Source organism: Cupressus sempervirens, chromosome 1 (genome assembly GCF_028749045.1).
Source record: "Cupressus sempervirens isolate cs-2001-9-10 chromosome 1, ASM2874904v1, whole genome shotgun sequence".
Lineage (NCBI taxonomy): Eukaryota > Viridiplantae > Streptophyta > Pinopsida > Cupressales > Cupressaceae > Cupressus > Cupressus sempervirens.
Genome location: NC_143118.1, coordinates 482,322,493 through 482,338,917, shown reverse-complemented (window position 1 = coordinate 482,338,917; position 16,425 = coordinate 482,322,493). Strand labels below are relative to the sequence as shown.

General features: G+C 35.6%; 1 protein-coding gene across 1 annotated transcript in view; it reads left to right on the top strand.

Annotated features, from left to right (window-relative positions):
* The window catches only part of LOC149578368 (protein TONNEAU 1a-like), a 56,134-nt gene extending 45,292 nt beyond the window's left edge, over positions 1-10,842 (top strand). The window contains exons 5-8 of the mRNA XM_089828552.1: positions 9,108-9,265; positions 9,375-9,466; positions 9,631-9,844; positions 10,402-10,842. Coding sequence (XP_089684678.1) covers positions 9,108-9,265; positions 9,375-9,466; positions 9,631-9,844; positions 10,402-10,459 — 522 coding nt within the window. The 3' untranslated portion in view covers positions 10,460-10,842. The remainder of the gene's footprint in view (positions 1-9,107; positions 9,266-9,374; positions 9,467-9,630; positions 9,845-10,401) is intronic.
* The last annotated feature ends 5,583 nt before the right edge of the window (positions 10,843-16,425 follow it).

Below are 16,425 nucleotides of genomic sequence, written 5' to 3'. Positions count from 1 at the left end.
TGCTCCACACTGTTTGTTGTGGACTGCAAACCAGATTGCTTAGATAGGGCATCTAAGCGCTTCCGACATTCAACTTTCATGTGCCCATACTTGTGGCAATAGTTGCATTGAATGCTCATTTTTCCTGGAGCCTTTTGAAGCTGGAGCAGAGGACCTCTGTTGGGAAGACTACTATGAACCATAACCACCTTATCGTTGTTATGATATTCGAAGATGCTTAGCATCCATTCTTTCGACGTGCCATAATTGCAACCGTTGAACTCTTGATTTTCCTTGAGCAAAATATTAGTTAGAGATGCCATAGCATGTCCTCCAATGAAAAAGCGTGAGTATCTGCGAAGGCACATTTTCAAAAAAAGGGAAGTCCCCAAAAATTTGAAGGATGACCCAAAAGAGAGCTCAAAAACCCCAAAAAGAATGTTGTCGGTTTCTGAATCGGCTGGCTCGAACATCAAGGCATGAAAATTGAGGCACGTAGGAAAAACAGACAACCTAGTTGAGATCTCAAAAAACCACCAAGAATTTGTAATTTTTTTTGATTTGGTATAGGAAAATTAGGGTTTTGAACAAAAAATGATCTTGCTGCAAAAAACCACAGAAAATGGTAGAAATGTGTAGAAAAAATGGATGGATCTGGATAGAAATGGGTTGTAGAACTGAACTAGAAGTTGGCAGACATAGATCTCTCAGAACACAAACCCTAGTCAGATTATAGAGAGAGTTGGAAGTAAATAATTTTGAAAATAAAAAGCAAATAGTTTCAACCAGGAAATTATAATTATCTTCGAAAAAATTTAGAGTATTAGCTTTGATACCATATTACGGAAGTAATTGGAAAATATTTGCTTGTTATTAACAAAGACCGAAAGGTCAATGTATACAAGAGACTGAACGATGTTTCCTTGAGAAAATTCTAATATTTATAGAAGATTACAATAGATAACCATTAGAGACTAAACAAAGATAATAGAAACTATCTATTATCATAATACAAACGTGATGCTTCTTTGACCTTTCTCGCGATTTTTGCCTCCATTGTCTACATTTTTCAGCTAACACAACCCCTCGCATGGATTAAAATTTGCCTTTTTTTTTCCAAATCCACCCTTCATTCAAGAACTCTGCAAAATTAAATTTTCAAGTTGGATTAATTTTTTTTTGCAAATTCTAGTAGTGTTTTGCAGATCTCAACAAGGTTAGCCTCGCTTTTTTTGGGTGCATCATTTTCTGTGCCTCAACTTTCGAGCTAGTGGAATCAAAATCTAATGGTAGATTCTATTTGGGTGAGCTCTTATCCGGGTGTCTTTTAAAACATTTTTGATCTTTTGTCAATTTGCCTCAAAGTTTGTGCCATTTCCCATTTTTTCATTGGAAAACGTAATTGTAACCCTCACCAATCTTATGCTAGAAGGCAGTTAGGGATTCAACGAAAAGAACTACAACTCCTAGAAGTAGAGAATGATGATCTTTGAGTACCAATGCTTCGAGGCGCTTGTTTTGGGTACTGAGACTCATCCTACCATAGTTGTTGCTACTGAAGATAAGTTTGGTGAGCGTAATCGTGAAATGGTTATGCTTATTAAGCTTTCAAGTACTGAAGACCACTTGCCTTAAGTGCCGTCTAGCAAGACCCTTGCAAAGATCTCGAAAATATTGAAGGATCTCCATGAGACATCAGGTAACAGCAGGGCCTTCTTTTTGAAAATCATCTATTCTCCATGATTATGGATGAACCTATGTCCTTACAAGATCATCTTTTGAAGATTAAGGACATCAAGGATCAACTTGAGGCCATTGGCCGTAAAATGGAGGAAGAGGCCATGTTGGTCATTACTCTGAAAAGCCTACCATTGTTCTATGAGCACTTTATTGAGACACTCAGCACTACTACAACTAATGTTGACCTGAAGTGCACAAATCTGTGCACGAAGCTTTTGTAGCAGGGTTGTTGGAAACAATAGTTTGGTAGCATTGCTCCTTCGTCCTCCTTTGAACAAGCGTTATCAGCCCAATCCCTTCACAAGGATAAAGGCCCATCTCCTTTATCAGTGCTGTCTCAAGATAGCTCCAAGAAGAACATATGATGCAACTACTGCCACAAATTTGGTCACGTGCTTCAAGCTTGTAGGACTCACATTGCTTATGATCAATGAAAGTAGGGTGGATCCCAGCCACAAGCCAACATTGCAGAACATGCAGACCTCTCTGATCAACTTGAGACTTGCGTTTTACGCTTTGTGAGGACAAGCAAATTTCTATTTTTTGAAGATAGATTGACAATTAAGGGAGGGTATTATGATATTAGATAGTTTCTATTTACTTTCTCTTCCGGCCTTTTCTAATGGTCACTCTTTTTGTAATGTTTCCATAAACTCCTTTTGTTTGTTATGAAACTTTCTTTTTCACTCTCAAGAAAGTTTCCATTTTGTCTCTCATGTTCGTTATAAAAATATTCTCTTGTATCTTGTATATTTAGATCATTCATGACCTCTATTTAAAAGCACATTCTTTTTTTTACCATAATACATTGGACATGTCTAATTTCACAAAATCATTATACTTTCATATTATTGGCTACAATACCTTCTTTACGTCTTATGACAAGGTATAATTTTTTTTATGAATTCAAATTCCTCATATTTCACATAGCAACTTGTAAGGGATAGTAATATTTCACAAATTAAAATCTTAATTAGACATAAGGCAGTAATATTTATTTGTGAAGTGAGATAGTAATATTTAATTTTAAATAAAATGCTTCATTTGTGTTCCTTATAAAGGATGTTAAGGGCATATTTGTGACCATTATATACTTAATAGTCATTAGCTACTCTGTCGGCAACTGGTATAAATAAAGTTGGCACAAGCAGTCTTGACAGAGATGTCTATTGCACTGTATTGCATCTACCCAGTCAACAACAAACAAGATGTACTTTGATTGCCTCTAGAATTGCAGCAGAAACACACTGAAATCACTGCATCTGACAGATGGAATCCCTTGGATAGGTTATCTGCCATTTCACGCTGTTTTAATTTGTGTTCACTTGTTATCTATTTTGCTAGGGTTCATTGTTTTGCAAGGGATAGCTGACCCCTTGACCTTTGATGTTGGGTGCATTAGCTGGGGTGGGCTAACACTCTTTAATATCTCACCCGGATATTCTCCCAAATAATTTGCTTAATAAATTCCAGAATATTATTAGATAATTTCATGCACAGTATTCAGCAAATAGTAGAATAATGGCCAACAAAATATATTCAAGAAACACTTTTGCACTAAATATTCGGCAATACAATAATTAATTAAATATTCTAATCTCAGACACAAAGCTAGAGGCAAATTGGGTAATAAGAAATAACCTGAAATGCAAGGTGAACTGGTTTTTGTCCAATCCACCAAGAAGCCTGAAGGGTTCCATCCTCAGATATAATATCCCAAATGGATATTTTACCTAAACTCCCTCGCAAACAATTTTCAGAAAACAACAGATATCTTTTGCAAATAAAACTAACAATATAACCACCGGATGCTCGTTAAAAATTCTCACTCCAAAACAACATTCGGATTCACTATTGTATTATAATAATCAGCAATACAATAATACAACCAGGTATCCAAAACCAATCTTAAAAACAGTTAGACTGGAAAACTCAAAAATAATCTGTAAGCACAATGGAGAATTGTCTCGAATCTGCTCCAAGCTGAACTAGGTTGGCGTTTGATCAATTGAGAAGAGCTTGAAGGTTTCTGTCTTCAGGTTCTGGAAAAACGGATAGCCATAGCTTACAACTCCAAAATCCAAGATCCAAGCATGGTTGAAATGAATGGGACTTACTCCTTTAATGCCCAAACAACTACTCTTTAATTGCCTTCTCGTGTTTTTTTGTCTTATTCCTCCTTTGTCACTTTTTAGCCCAATTTATAATTTTAAATTGACCCCTTTTTATAAATTTACACTATGCTTTCATAAGTCAATTTTATTATTACATGAATGTGTCCCTAATTTCTTAATGTTCCAAAAAGGGACATTATAGTCCTCCCTCGAGATTGGTTGCCCTCAAGCAATCATGGGTCCATAAATCAATACCATTGTCCCATATCCATTTGCAAGCCGCTCCATAGCTTGTATTAGTAAACATGTAATCAAGATGTGTCATACTGCGGAACACAAAGTAAGGATGCAACTTATCCATCTGTAAGATCCCTAGATCCATATCAGTCTATGAAACACCGATGCATCTGTAGGCTGCGTGACTCTAATCATAAATGCTTTAAATCTCAAACTTTGTAGTATCACAACAGAATTCTCATGACACAAAACATCTACCCCGTCAATTCTTGAATCCCAAATCAACCTATCAAATCGATCCTGGGCATAGGACTAGATGTCCAATAATCCACCATCCTCGTGAATTAACCAATTGAATAAATGCAAATCAACTCATCATATTTCCAAAACTTGCTGCCATAATATATATATATATTAGCTTGAAGAATGATGTTGAAGTTGACATTGTCCCTAGGTGTAGTGAAGAAATCCAACTCAGGTGCAATATCTAATCTCGACATACCCATGCAACTCAATATCACCTGTAGTCATGGCCAAATCTAAAAATGCAATGTGTGACCAATTCGGACAACCACTAATGAGTGAAGTATGGATGAGGAAAAGATCACCAACCAATAAGTGAACTGCTGTTATGTCATAACAACTCAATGACAAATCTGAAGTTGGACTGTAGTTGCCTTCCTTATGTATTAATGACAACTCTAGGGTCTCATAATCACTACAAGAGTCATCAATCAATCTACCCTCTTCAGCAAGGAGATTATCATCGTCACATGAAATTTCAGAACTATTATCCCTTAATTTGTCCTCATCCTCATGATAACGTGAAGGTATACAACTGTTGTAAAAATCAGAATTACTGAATCTAACTTTTTTCTGGCCCTTTTGATCATCATTAGCATAATGAACCTCATATAGATAAGGTGAAGTGTATATATTATGCTCTCCTTCATTTTCACCAAGGGTATGAAGTTAGTCACATCTCCTTAGTCTTAGGTTCTTGATCATCATTTTGGTTTGTGGTTGTTGTAGAAGTCTGATTTTCAGCCTAACGCAATGAGTATTGTGTCATATTTAGTTGGAGACATAACTCATCTATCTCCTTCTCTTTATCTTATGCATTTTTGATGGTTATCCCTGTCTTTGATTTCATCCTTTCCAATGCCCCTTTGAGTGTATGCAAATATCCACTATTAATTCTATTCTCTATGCCTTTTTCCCTTTCCTCCATTTTAACTTTCCACAATGCCTCTTCAATGCTCTTATGAGTGTTATCAATAACCATTCAATGTAATAGCTTATCCTCCAAATTATATACTCTGAAATAATCAACTAGAAATGAAATTTCTGATTGGTCCTTGAAATCCCTTATATTAACATCATCATTTTTAGCTGTGCTCTTTTCATGATTTTCCTCCATCTCCAAATATATTGCCTCATCAACTATGATGTCATTGTTTTCACATAGTTTATCCTCATGGAGATATTTATTTTCAGCCTTATGATCACCACAATGCTTGTCAATAATAACCTTTAATTCACGAAATAAAATGCTAGAATAATCCTCACCATTAATCAATAGCTGATTCCATCACTTTGCAAGTTTGATCATCATTATATTGAAGCTGAACCAAAGAGTCCTCAACTCCCTCAACACCATGGTCACACCGCCCTGTTGAACGGGGGGACAACGGAACATGGGGACAAGTTTTCGGGAGGGGGGGACAGAGGGGCCTTAATTTGGGGACGGTGGCGGGGGATAGGAAGGGGTGTGTATATATATACATATGGTACTTTAAATGCTAGTTATGAAAAGAGGTATTGCAATATAAGATATAAAGATGTAAAAGAGTAAATACTTGAACATTGGATGAAATTGGAACATGGAACATGGAACATAAATAGTCGAATCAGCAAATAGCATAGTAACACGGGGACGCGTCCCCCCCCTTTTTGCCCGACGTCTCGGAGACTTCAATGCACCAGAGACTTGGGGACTCCGTCTCCCCGTCCCCAGCGGTGCCACTAGATTCCACCACCTCCACCGAGGATGGGGGACATCCTGCTATTCACTATTTGCAAATTCAACTATTTATGTTTAATGTTCGATGTTCCAATTCAATGCAATGTTTCAAGTATTCACTCTTTTACATCTTTACATCCTATATTGCAATACATATTTTCATAACTAACATTTTTAAATACCATATGCATAGATATATACACCCCTCTTGTCCCCTGCCGCCGTCCCCCCACCATCCCCCCGCCGTCCCCAAATTAAGGCTCCTCTGTCCCCCCGTCCCGGAAACTTGTCCCCCCGTTTCGCCGTCCCCCCGTCCCTCAGGGTGGTGTAACTATGGTGCCAAATAGTCAACATTGAGACGTCCTCCATCCTTGGTGGAGGTGGCAGAATCTGATGGCGCTGTTGGGGACGGGGGGACGGAGTCCCCAAGTACCCGGTGCATCCAAGTCTTCAAGACGTGGGGCAAAAAGGAGGGGGACGCGTCTCCATGTTACTATGCTCAACACTAATCTGCACTTCTGGAGCTGGTTCTTCTTCTTTGCTCTTCTCACAAATATAGTCGAGACTGTGTATGCTGGCATTCTGATGATTTCACTGAGGCAAATAGCAATGTTTAACCTCACATCTTCGCATGGGTGCTTCATTATTTTGCGTTGGACTAAAGTGAGCATTGAAGGTTGTAAGGTCCAATTAGCTTCCAATCAGACTTATCCACCTTAGATAAACAGGAATCCAACTTTTCCAAATTTGATAAAAGATCCTCCACTGAATTCTTGGCCTATAATTGCAATCCAACAAGGTATAATCGGTTTCCTATTGCTTTTTTGTTTTGCAAGTCCCTTGGCAGCTCATGATTGAAAGTGTCATTATACTCTTTGGACAAAAAATTGTTTTTCAGATGTTCCGTTGTTTGAATTGTGTACTAAATCACAAATTCAAGATCTAGACATTTGAGCAAATATTTAGCCGAGACCATGTATGGTGGCATTCTGATTATTTTACTGAGGCAAATACCAATGTTTAACCTCATATCTTCACATGGGTGCTTCATTATTTTGTATTGGACTAAAGTGACCATTGAAGGTTGTAAGGTCCAATTTATTAGCCTCCAATCAGACTTATCCACCTTAGATAAACAGGAATCCAACTTTTCCAAATTTGATAAAAGATCCTCCACTGAATTCTTGGCCTATAATTGCAATCCAACAAGGTACATTCGGTTTCCTATTGCTTTTTTCTTTTGCAAGTCCCTTGTCTGCTCATGATTGAAAGTGTCATTATACTCTTTGGACAAAAAATTGCTTTTCAGATGTTCCATTGTTTGAATTGATTCAAGATCTAGACATTTGAGCAAATATTTAGCATGAAGTTAGCTTTCGGGATACCATCAACTTTCTCTGAACATTTTGTCAAACAAGTAAAGTACAAAGTCTTGTCTAAATATTTTGTATGAAGTTGATCGTTAATACTTCAGTTTAATCACAAATATAGGTGTATGCAGTTTTGATGAAAAAGTTTCTGACTTTAATTACTGACAATAATTTCATCCTTTTTCTTGGCATTTTTAACAGATTTCCCTTGACACTAGAAAATCCAATGCTAATTTCAATGTTCGGACTTGTATTTAGATCTGCATAAAGCCATAGATTGAATCCTGATTTCAAAAACTTAGGAAAACTAATGAGAGGACTAGTTTCTTGCTGTTAATACTGACTATTGACCCAAATTTGCACCCCTTTTGTTGAGCCTTTGCTTGTCAATTAGAGTCTTCTTAACAGGGCTACAGTTGAACAATTCCAATTATTTGTAACAGGCCATACAGTTAAACTGAAAACATATGAATAATCAACTGGAGAATTACTGATTTGAGAGACTACCAACTCCATATGTTCTGGTTGTTTTCTATGAGCATAGTTTTGACAGACCCGCTCCGTGGTTTATAGTTTCAAGCATATTAGAATTCCTTAGCTTACTAAGAAAAACTGACTGAAGGTTTCCATCCTCAGGTTCTGGTAAAACTGAAAGCCAAAGCTTCCTCTTTTCTCAAAGAGAAATCTGAAAGGATCTCCAAAATCCAAAATACAAAATCCAAAATCCAAGCATGACTGAAATGAATGGGACTAGGCATTCACTCCACCTCGCTACAAGCAGGTACTAGGCATTCACTCCACCAGGCTCCAACAACGGTTAAATGGAGTTAGTAATCTGTACCCAAATGAGCAACTTAGCAACCTTGTCATTGATTGACATTAGAAAAAAGTTATAGTTTGTTAACCAAATTTATTATCTCCTCTTGTTATGTGAGATGTAACCTAACAGACTGAATGAAAGATGACTTCTATGGAATCTTTTCTATCCTCCTAGTCCACCTTGCCTAATTTCTTGTGCTCTTTTAGAGGCTTTTCAAAATTGATCTCATAGAAGCCTCAATGGATCAATGGGCTAGTGGAATCGTATGATCTTGTATTTTTGGAATGCTTGATACTTGAACATTATTGTTAGTAATGGCTAAAGGGTACAAAGTCTTGCTATTCAGAATTTTTATTTTTATTTTTTATTGAAACTGCAAATAATGAGAACATTTTGAGAATTTAACAATGATAACTATTGCTCTGTTTATCATCCTTAATAATAATATATGCTACTATTTTTCAAATTTGCCAGTAAAAATGCAATTGCAGAGGTGAAAACATTGTTCCTTTTTGTCACTAATAATGAAGAACTGGATAGTATTCATCTAGTATTGAGATATTTGCCGTACAGTTTGGATTCTGCAGCTTTCATTTTCTCTATTGAACTCTATATTCTTGTAGGACCTATGAAATAATTTATTATTTCTAATATCAAACGATATTCTTCATGTCAATTATGTGATCTCCAATTTATTATAGAACACTTGAACATTTTATGAGTTACTCATAAATTTTGTGAGCTTGCAACAGTCAGATACAATTGTGAACATTTCGTTTTGGTATGGATCACTAGATTATGATGTTTTACCATGCTTCTGGCAGCAACAAAATGCTTCTGGTAACTTTCCTAAGAGCAATGCAAGGAGATCTGCTACAGAAGGTGCCTCAACATCCAGTCCAGATGATGCTTCATCCAACATTGAAAGGCATATTCGCAAGCATCCGACATCACTTGCTGGAGGTTTACCTCCACTTGGAAGGTAAATGTGATAATGCTGGGATGATTTGGTATAGAACTTATCAATTAATCCATCACACAAGTTCTTGATTAATAAAAGGTCTGATAAGTTTGCATACTGATTTTGGTAGGCTCACGCCATCTGCCCAATTTTCTTCTGGTTCTTTACGAAATTCAAGTCTTGGGAATGTCTCAGATCGCATGAGTGATGTTAATTCGTCTGGTCTGTACCTGTCCTTACACTTTTTGAACTGTGTAGAATCATGTCAAATGATAATATATTTCCCTTGCTTATACTGTATACTTGCAAGGCACTCTTATGAATCAATCATATTCGTCTTTAGAGCTTGTTGGTTTTGTCCAGTAATTTAAAGGTTTTGCCTGCAGATTTATTTGATCTGGGGACCAATCGTAAAAGTAGTTCTAATGTTCCCTTTGCTGGGACTTCAAGGGAAAATGGTTCTTTTCCAGCAATGAGAAAAGAAGACAATGGTTGGAGATATGATGATGATCAACATTCAGATGATATAATCAGAGCATCTAATGCCATGGAAAACATCCAGCTAGATAGAAAAGCTCGCAGTTTAACTAGTTCTTGGAGGTAAGGTCTCTAAGCTCAAATCTGTCTGGTTAGTGTCAAATTAATTTAGTTGCGAGACAAATCTGTACGATGGATTATTATCTCTACGACTAAATGTTTGGGATTTGAACTGTGATGTGCTCTGGTTTAGTAACTAGTTTAGTTATAATCTTTTTGATCTAACACCAAATCTTTGAAACCGATCATGTGACGTAATTGTTTGTGATTTGAAGTGATTAGGGTTCTCTGGTTTAATCAGTTTTGGATCAGTTAATCTTTTGTGTCATCATGAGCATTTGAATGTCCTTTGTCTCTTCTTACTTTGTTTATGGACTTAAAAGTATGTAGTTGTAGTTTTGTTGTTGCAACATGGGATCTCTCAATTAAGATGTCTGAATGCAGCGCACACTATTTATTTTGGATTTCCTTTATTTTCTACAAGTCATTTTTCTTTTGTACTTTTTAACCTGGTATTTTCACGAGTAGCAAGTTTTCCTTATTTAGGGCATACTGAGAGTGTGCACTGGCTTAGTTAGTAGTGTTCATCTCTATTGCTGACCTGTAATTACTTGTTGCAGGAACATTGATGATGGAATTAGAGAGGATGATTCACAATCAGAACGAGACACGTTCTAGCATAGGTTGACTGGGTTTCTCCTTATGACTTCTCATTGGCATTTGTCATGAGAAGTGTTTTGTAATTGTTTCTCGTAACTAGACAGTATTTGTTCTTGTTTTTCTGGTTCTTTATATTTGTGGTAATTGTAGCTCATCTTCACATCTCATTTTCTAATCTGGTTTTAAATCCCTAATCGTGACTTACTTCCAAGTCATTTAATATATTGATTTGTTTCTCATGTAAATACTTGTGCATTCCTATGCATTTTTGCAGTAGTTTGGGATACTTCTTGCAAAATGATTGCTAGAAGCTTTTGAAGGTTTTCAAGCTAATGTTCATATTTCAGAATGGATGATGAGAAAATGTTTGATTTATAAAATTTCATCTATATTGTTAACAACCTTCATTGTTTGAGATTGTATATTTTGTAACTTTGAACTGTGAACTGGTCAGCAAGCCAACCATAGGATTAATCAGAGGAGTTGCTGGGAGCCATAACATGTTATTAATGACGTACCTGCCTTTGCTGGATTCATCTATCTGGAAGTGTAATAATTAACCATTTGAAGAACCTACCTAAGTAAATTGTTATTTTTCTCTCTGTAAATTTTTCCCAAAAGAATTTGCAAATGTTATGCTGGTCTGTGAACATGATATCAATAGAGACTTTGCAAATATGCTAATTTTCTATTGTTAGTTTTAAAACTATTGCTTGATCGTTTTGGTTAGGAAGAAAAGTGCAGGTGCTTTCTATTTAAAAATAAAAAACTCATGGAATGATGTTTGTGTCACAACATGAAGCATCTAACTGGTTTGAACGTCAGGCAAATAAAAAATGGTAACTATTCAGAGGGTTCTGAGGTTTTCTTTATTTACTCATATGGTATCAAATGTGATAAAATAAATTTATATGACAGAAATCAAGATGATGGATCATGCAGTATTATCCGAAACGGTGATGGTAAAAAAACTCTACACAATCAAATCCAGAAATTAAAAATCTCAGAAATCAAGATGATTTGATTGCAGACTGTTTTAGAAGATATGCTGCAGATAGCATCAACAAATAATAACAGATTGAATACTTAAAACAATTTGCAAATACTAGTTACTGGAGCGACAATGGTAATCATCTTGGCTTTGATATTCCATTAAAACTTAATATTCTGCCCTGATATACTCAATTAGTTGGATTGTTTTAGAAATCAAGTAAACCTACATTTGTAGCTATTTATAATGTTATGTTAAATAACACTTTTACGCAGGATATTTTTTTCTTACTTTTATGTAGGATTATTATAAAACCTATAATGCTGAAAGACGAATGAAAATCAATTATCACATTAAGATCTTGGTACCAATGATAAACAGGAATATTATCTCACAAGGGAGTGGAAAAATCAGATCCAAGATGCTTGTAAACAACAAAACGATTCATAAAATCTATTGACATTTATTAGAGCCCCATCCGAAGCACCAAATCTACATTTATTCATTAGGTTGAGGGCTTATGGAGTCGACTGCTGGTTCTTGCTGGTCTCTTATGACATTCGAGCCTCTTGCTGCAGCTTACAGATTACAGTTCATCCTCCTGTGGTGAGCGTAACTGCAGTTGGAGATGAAACTGCCTTGTAAATATGCATTTGAAAGTTTATTTTGTAAGCTGGTAAGGGCTTCTGCAATCAACCGTTTGAAAAGTTTCCTAGGTTTGTTTGCCCCTCAATGGGTATTTGAGTCTCAATTGACGCTTCAAGATTGCAGGTTTTCTTCTGTGAAGTTGGAGATGAAACTGTTTTGGAATTGTGCTTTTGAAGTTTTTTTTAAGGAATTTGGTGATGAAACTGTCATGGCACCCACATGTGAAAGTTTCCTTAGAAGTTGGTGACGAATAAGTGAAGTTAGAGCTGGAAGTGTCTCGGAACCCTCGTGTGAAATTTTCCTTGGGAAGTTGGTGATGGAACTGTTTTGGGATGTTTCTGCGATTTTGTTTTGGAAGTTGGTGATGGAAATGTTCCTGTGCAAATCTTCATGTGGAAGTTAATTACGGAATTTTTGAACAGTGGTTGGTCTGTATTTTGTGCTGGAATACAGTCCTAAAACCCTTCTACAAGATTGAAATTTTCTTTCAGCATGTGCAATCTTCCCAAATTTTCTTTTTAAATAGCCGCTTCTTATAATCTTCTCTAATAACCATCTCTAGCTGATGATTAGTCATTTGTATCTTCAATCATCCGAATTTTCCTCGAGGTGGGTCTTCTAACTTGGGAGACAGTAGTCTTCTAAGATGGACCTTTACAAATTCTGTGGGTGGTGGGGCGATGACTCTTAAAAGTGACCAAAAACATTAAAAAAAAAGGCTAAAATTTTGAAGAGTGAGCACAGTTTGCTGAATTTTAATTAGCTTCTCAAGGAGTTTTTTTAACAGCAAACGGACATTACTATCTAGTTGTGAAAAGGAGATAATTCCCAGCCGTTGGAACACTGTGGGTATGACTTAGACCTTCAAATGATGCGAGTAATATGTGAGCTATTTGCCTTGCAAGCCCTGGTAAACGCTGTAAAGTTTATGTTAGTTATGATTAATGTTTGTAAATATTATTACGTGCAGCTCCAAAGATCTTGGAATGAGCCTAATTGGAAGCCTGTGTAGAAATTGTAGGTGTTTGTGAGTGGATTGTTGTTTCCGAGACCTGAAAGTAGTGATTGTAAGAAACATTGAATTGGGAATATGTTAAAAAGTCACCCATAGTCACTTGACATAATTTGGAAGAAAATCTATAGCAATTTATGATATAATAAGAAATATCAATGACATTTTTAGGACGCATAAATAAAACATTGATGGTGTAAGAACGCATAAATGAAACATTGATGGTGTAAGAAGTTTAAGGTCTTTTTGAGCGGAACTGCCTACCCAGCTGAAAAAATGAACATTTATTTATCATTTAAATTTAAATTAGAATGCAATTATTTTATAGTGTTTAAATGATAAATAAATTACAATAAACGACTAGTCTGTTAGCTGGGTAGCCATTTCAAATTTTAACTCGGGTTGTTGTTTGTCTTATGGTGGATTGTACCTGTCTTTAGTGGGGTTCGGTGGCTAGTTGAAGGTTAGAGAATTGTCTAAAACTATGATCGCACGCATGGGTACGGTGTCTTAGCTTTCAACATATCTTCGGTGTTCCAACAAAATGACGGTGCTACAAAATGACGGTGCTACAAAATGAGGGTGGGGTAGCATCAGCTTCAAGCAAAAAGTTGAAGTTAAGTTATTTTTTAGTCAATAGGCTATTTGTGGGAACTTTGTTTTAGTCAATAGGCTATTTGTGGGAACTTTGTTCTCCGAAATTGAATTTTTGATGGAGAAGTTGTCAGTTGGCCAAAAAAGTTATCAGTTGGTTGGATAAGTTGTCAGTTTGGTTGGAAAATTGTAAATCCTTCGTGTTAATTATTTATGGATCAATTTTTATCTCACTCCATTTTTAACTCTTGATTTGATATTTATTAGTTGTTATCTCCACTTTTATCTATTGTTTTTCTTTTTCTGTTTATTTTAAAAAATTACTTGTGATCTATTAGCTCATGTTGTAGTCTCTATTTATTTAACTTTTGATTTTAAAATTTGATTTAAATTTTAGTTTTTAAATTATTTTATTAGTTTTTTTTTATTGAATATTGTTTTTTAGTTTCTATAATTTATTTAGTGAATAGAATATTTGTTAGAGATGCTATTTTTTCATATTATTTTTTGGTATTTCTCTTATTGATTTTTCATGATAGATTTTTTTATAGGGTTTTTTAAATGATTTAAAAAAAAAAAAAAATTTGATAAATTGAACTTAATAATATTTATTGATCTATTTAAAAGGTTTTAGTAAATATTATGTTTTTTCTATTAGATATAAGAGGATAAAAAAAATAAAATTGAAATGTTTCAAAGAGTAACAAGTAGGCCAAGCCTCACCACGAAACTAGAGTATCAATTGTACAACAAATCAAAACATGAAGAGATAACAACTAGTGAAGCATATCATAATGGGTATCAACTCATGCAATCCAACCAAGTGGACCCTCCATCCAGACAACATTCTTGTGCTCCTGAATTTGAGTTAACATGAATCAATCTTCTTTTGTGGTGTTGACATTTTTTTTGATCTCTTTATTCAGTCTTTTACAAGCTTGCTCAAAGGCCTGTAAGTCATCCAGAGTTCTTCTCCATTCAAACCCATGCTTCGGCTTGTAGAAGAAGAAGGTAGCATGATCGTCTTTAATAAATCTCCTCAGTTTATCTTTTTCAATCATCATAGTGGCATGGACTTGCAAGAAAATTTTAAGATGTGTGAGTTTTCAAAAAAACTCAGTAAGAACCCTTGGCTTACCTTTGTATCTCTCCTCGTTCCTTCATTTCTAGAGCTTTCAGAGGATGTTAGAGAACAACATATTCCAAAATAAATTGGTGTTTTTAGGAAGACCAATGATATGACCAGTAATAATATCTAAAATATTCACATTAATAAGATATATGATACCAAACATACTCCAAATTTTATTAGTATATATACAATAAGAAAGAATGTGTCTACCAGTTTCAAGGAGCTTGCATAAGCTGCAAATGTCAGAATTAGCATAGTCTCTCTTAATAGGAAGCTTATCAAGCATAACAAGCCATTTACAACATCTAATTTTAGGTTCAATAGGACTTTTCCACATGATATCAAAATACTTCTTCCAAACATCAACTTCAAGAGAAGAGTACCAAACAATATTAATATGCTCAATAATATCTTTATTTTGGTCAATAATTTTTAAAATATTTTTAGCCTTGAGATTAGCCATGACAAATCTATCCAGCCATTTACATTTTAAATGCCTATGGGAGTCAACATGGCAAACAGTAGGAAGATTATCAGAGGCCTAAACAATCATATTGTAAGTCTTCTTTTGAGAGTTAGGGATGTTATACTTCATTTTGAGCTCATCCCAAGGAATGAGATGATCTTGCTCAAAAAAATCAACAAATTGATTTAAACCCTTCTTAGCCCATAACTTGGCAGAACATCCTTGGGAAAGGGCCAGGGGTTTGCCATTTAGGTGCAAGTTCCACCAAATGGATCTTTCACCATGGAGTTGAATATTATTGAAATAGTCCTTGTTAGTGATGAAATTCTTGACATGGTCCCAAGTTGTCCAAATAGATTTGAAAACCACAGAACCTTGGACAATGACTGGGAAATTACAAACAATAAGATGACAGAATAAGGTTTTTCCAAGGTCTAGCTTTCTTAGGAAAACCTCTTTCAATATTATGCCTAACCAGCACCTTCCTAGGACTATTACCCTCCATCGAGTGAAAGATCCATTTAGCAGATAAGGCAATACCTTGAATTTTAAGGTCCTTAAGCCCCAACCCCCCAAGGATCTTGTTAGTATGACACCAAGCCCATTTATCAACATGCATCTTTTTATTACCTTTACCATTAGACCAAAGAAGGTTCTTGATAGCCTTTTCAATTTCCAAAATCTGATAATTATTGAACAACCGGGTAGAGGAGTAGTAGATACTATATGAAGACAACATCTTTTGATAGACCTGTATTTTGCTAGCAAGGGATAAGGTTCTATTATGCCATTTATTAAGCTTTTTATCAATCTTCTCCTCAATCTAGGACCACATATCTTTAAGAGTAGGTTCCATAGAGAAGGGGATGCCAAGATACTTAACAATCTTGTTGGGGCCACCTCATTAGAAATTGCACTGGGAAAACTAGCAAGGGGGTTGCTCTTCCCATCCCAAGCAAATGGATTTGGATTGAGAAATACAAGCACTTGACATAGAACAGAATATTTCAAGCTTGATTTGAAGGGCTTTAAAGTTTCTTTTAGAATGCTCAAAGAACAAGGCAGTATCATCAGCAAATTGACAATTAATAAGCTCATCATCGTTAGGGAGATGCAGACCACAAACCTCAGGAGACAAAGA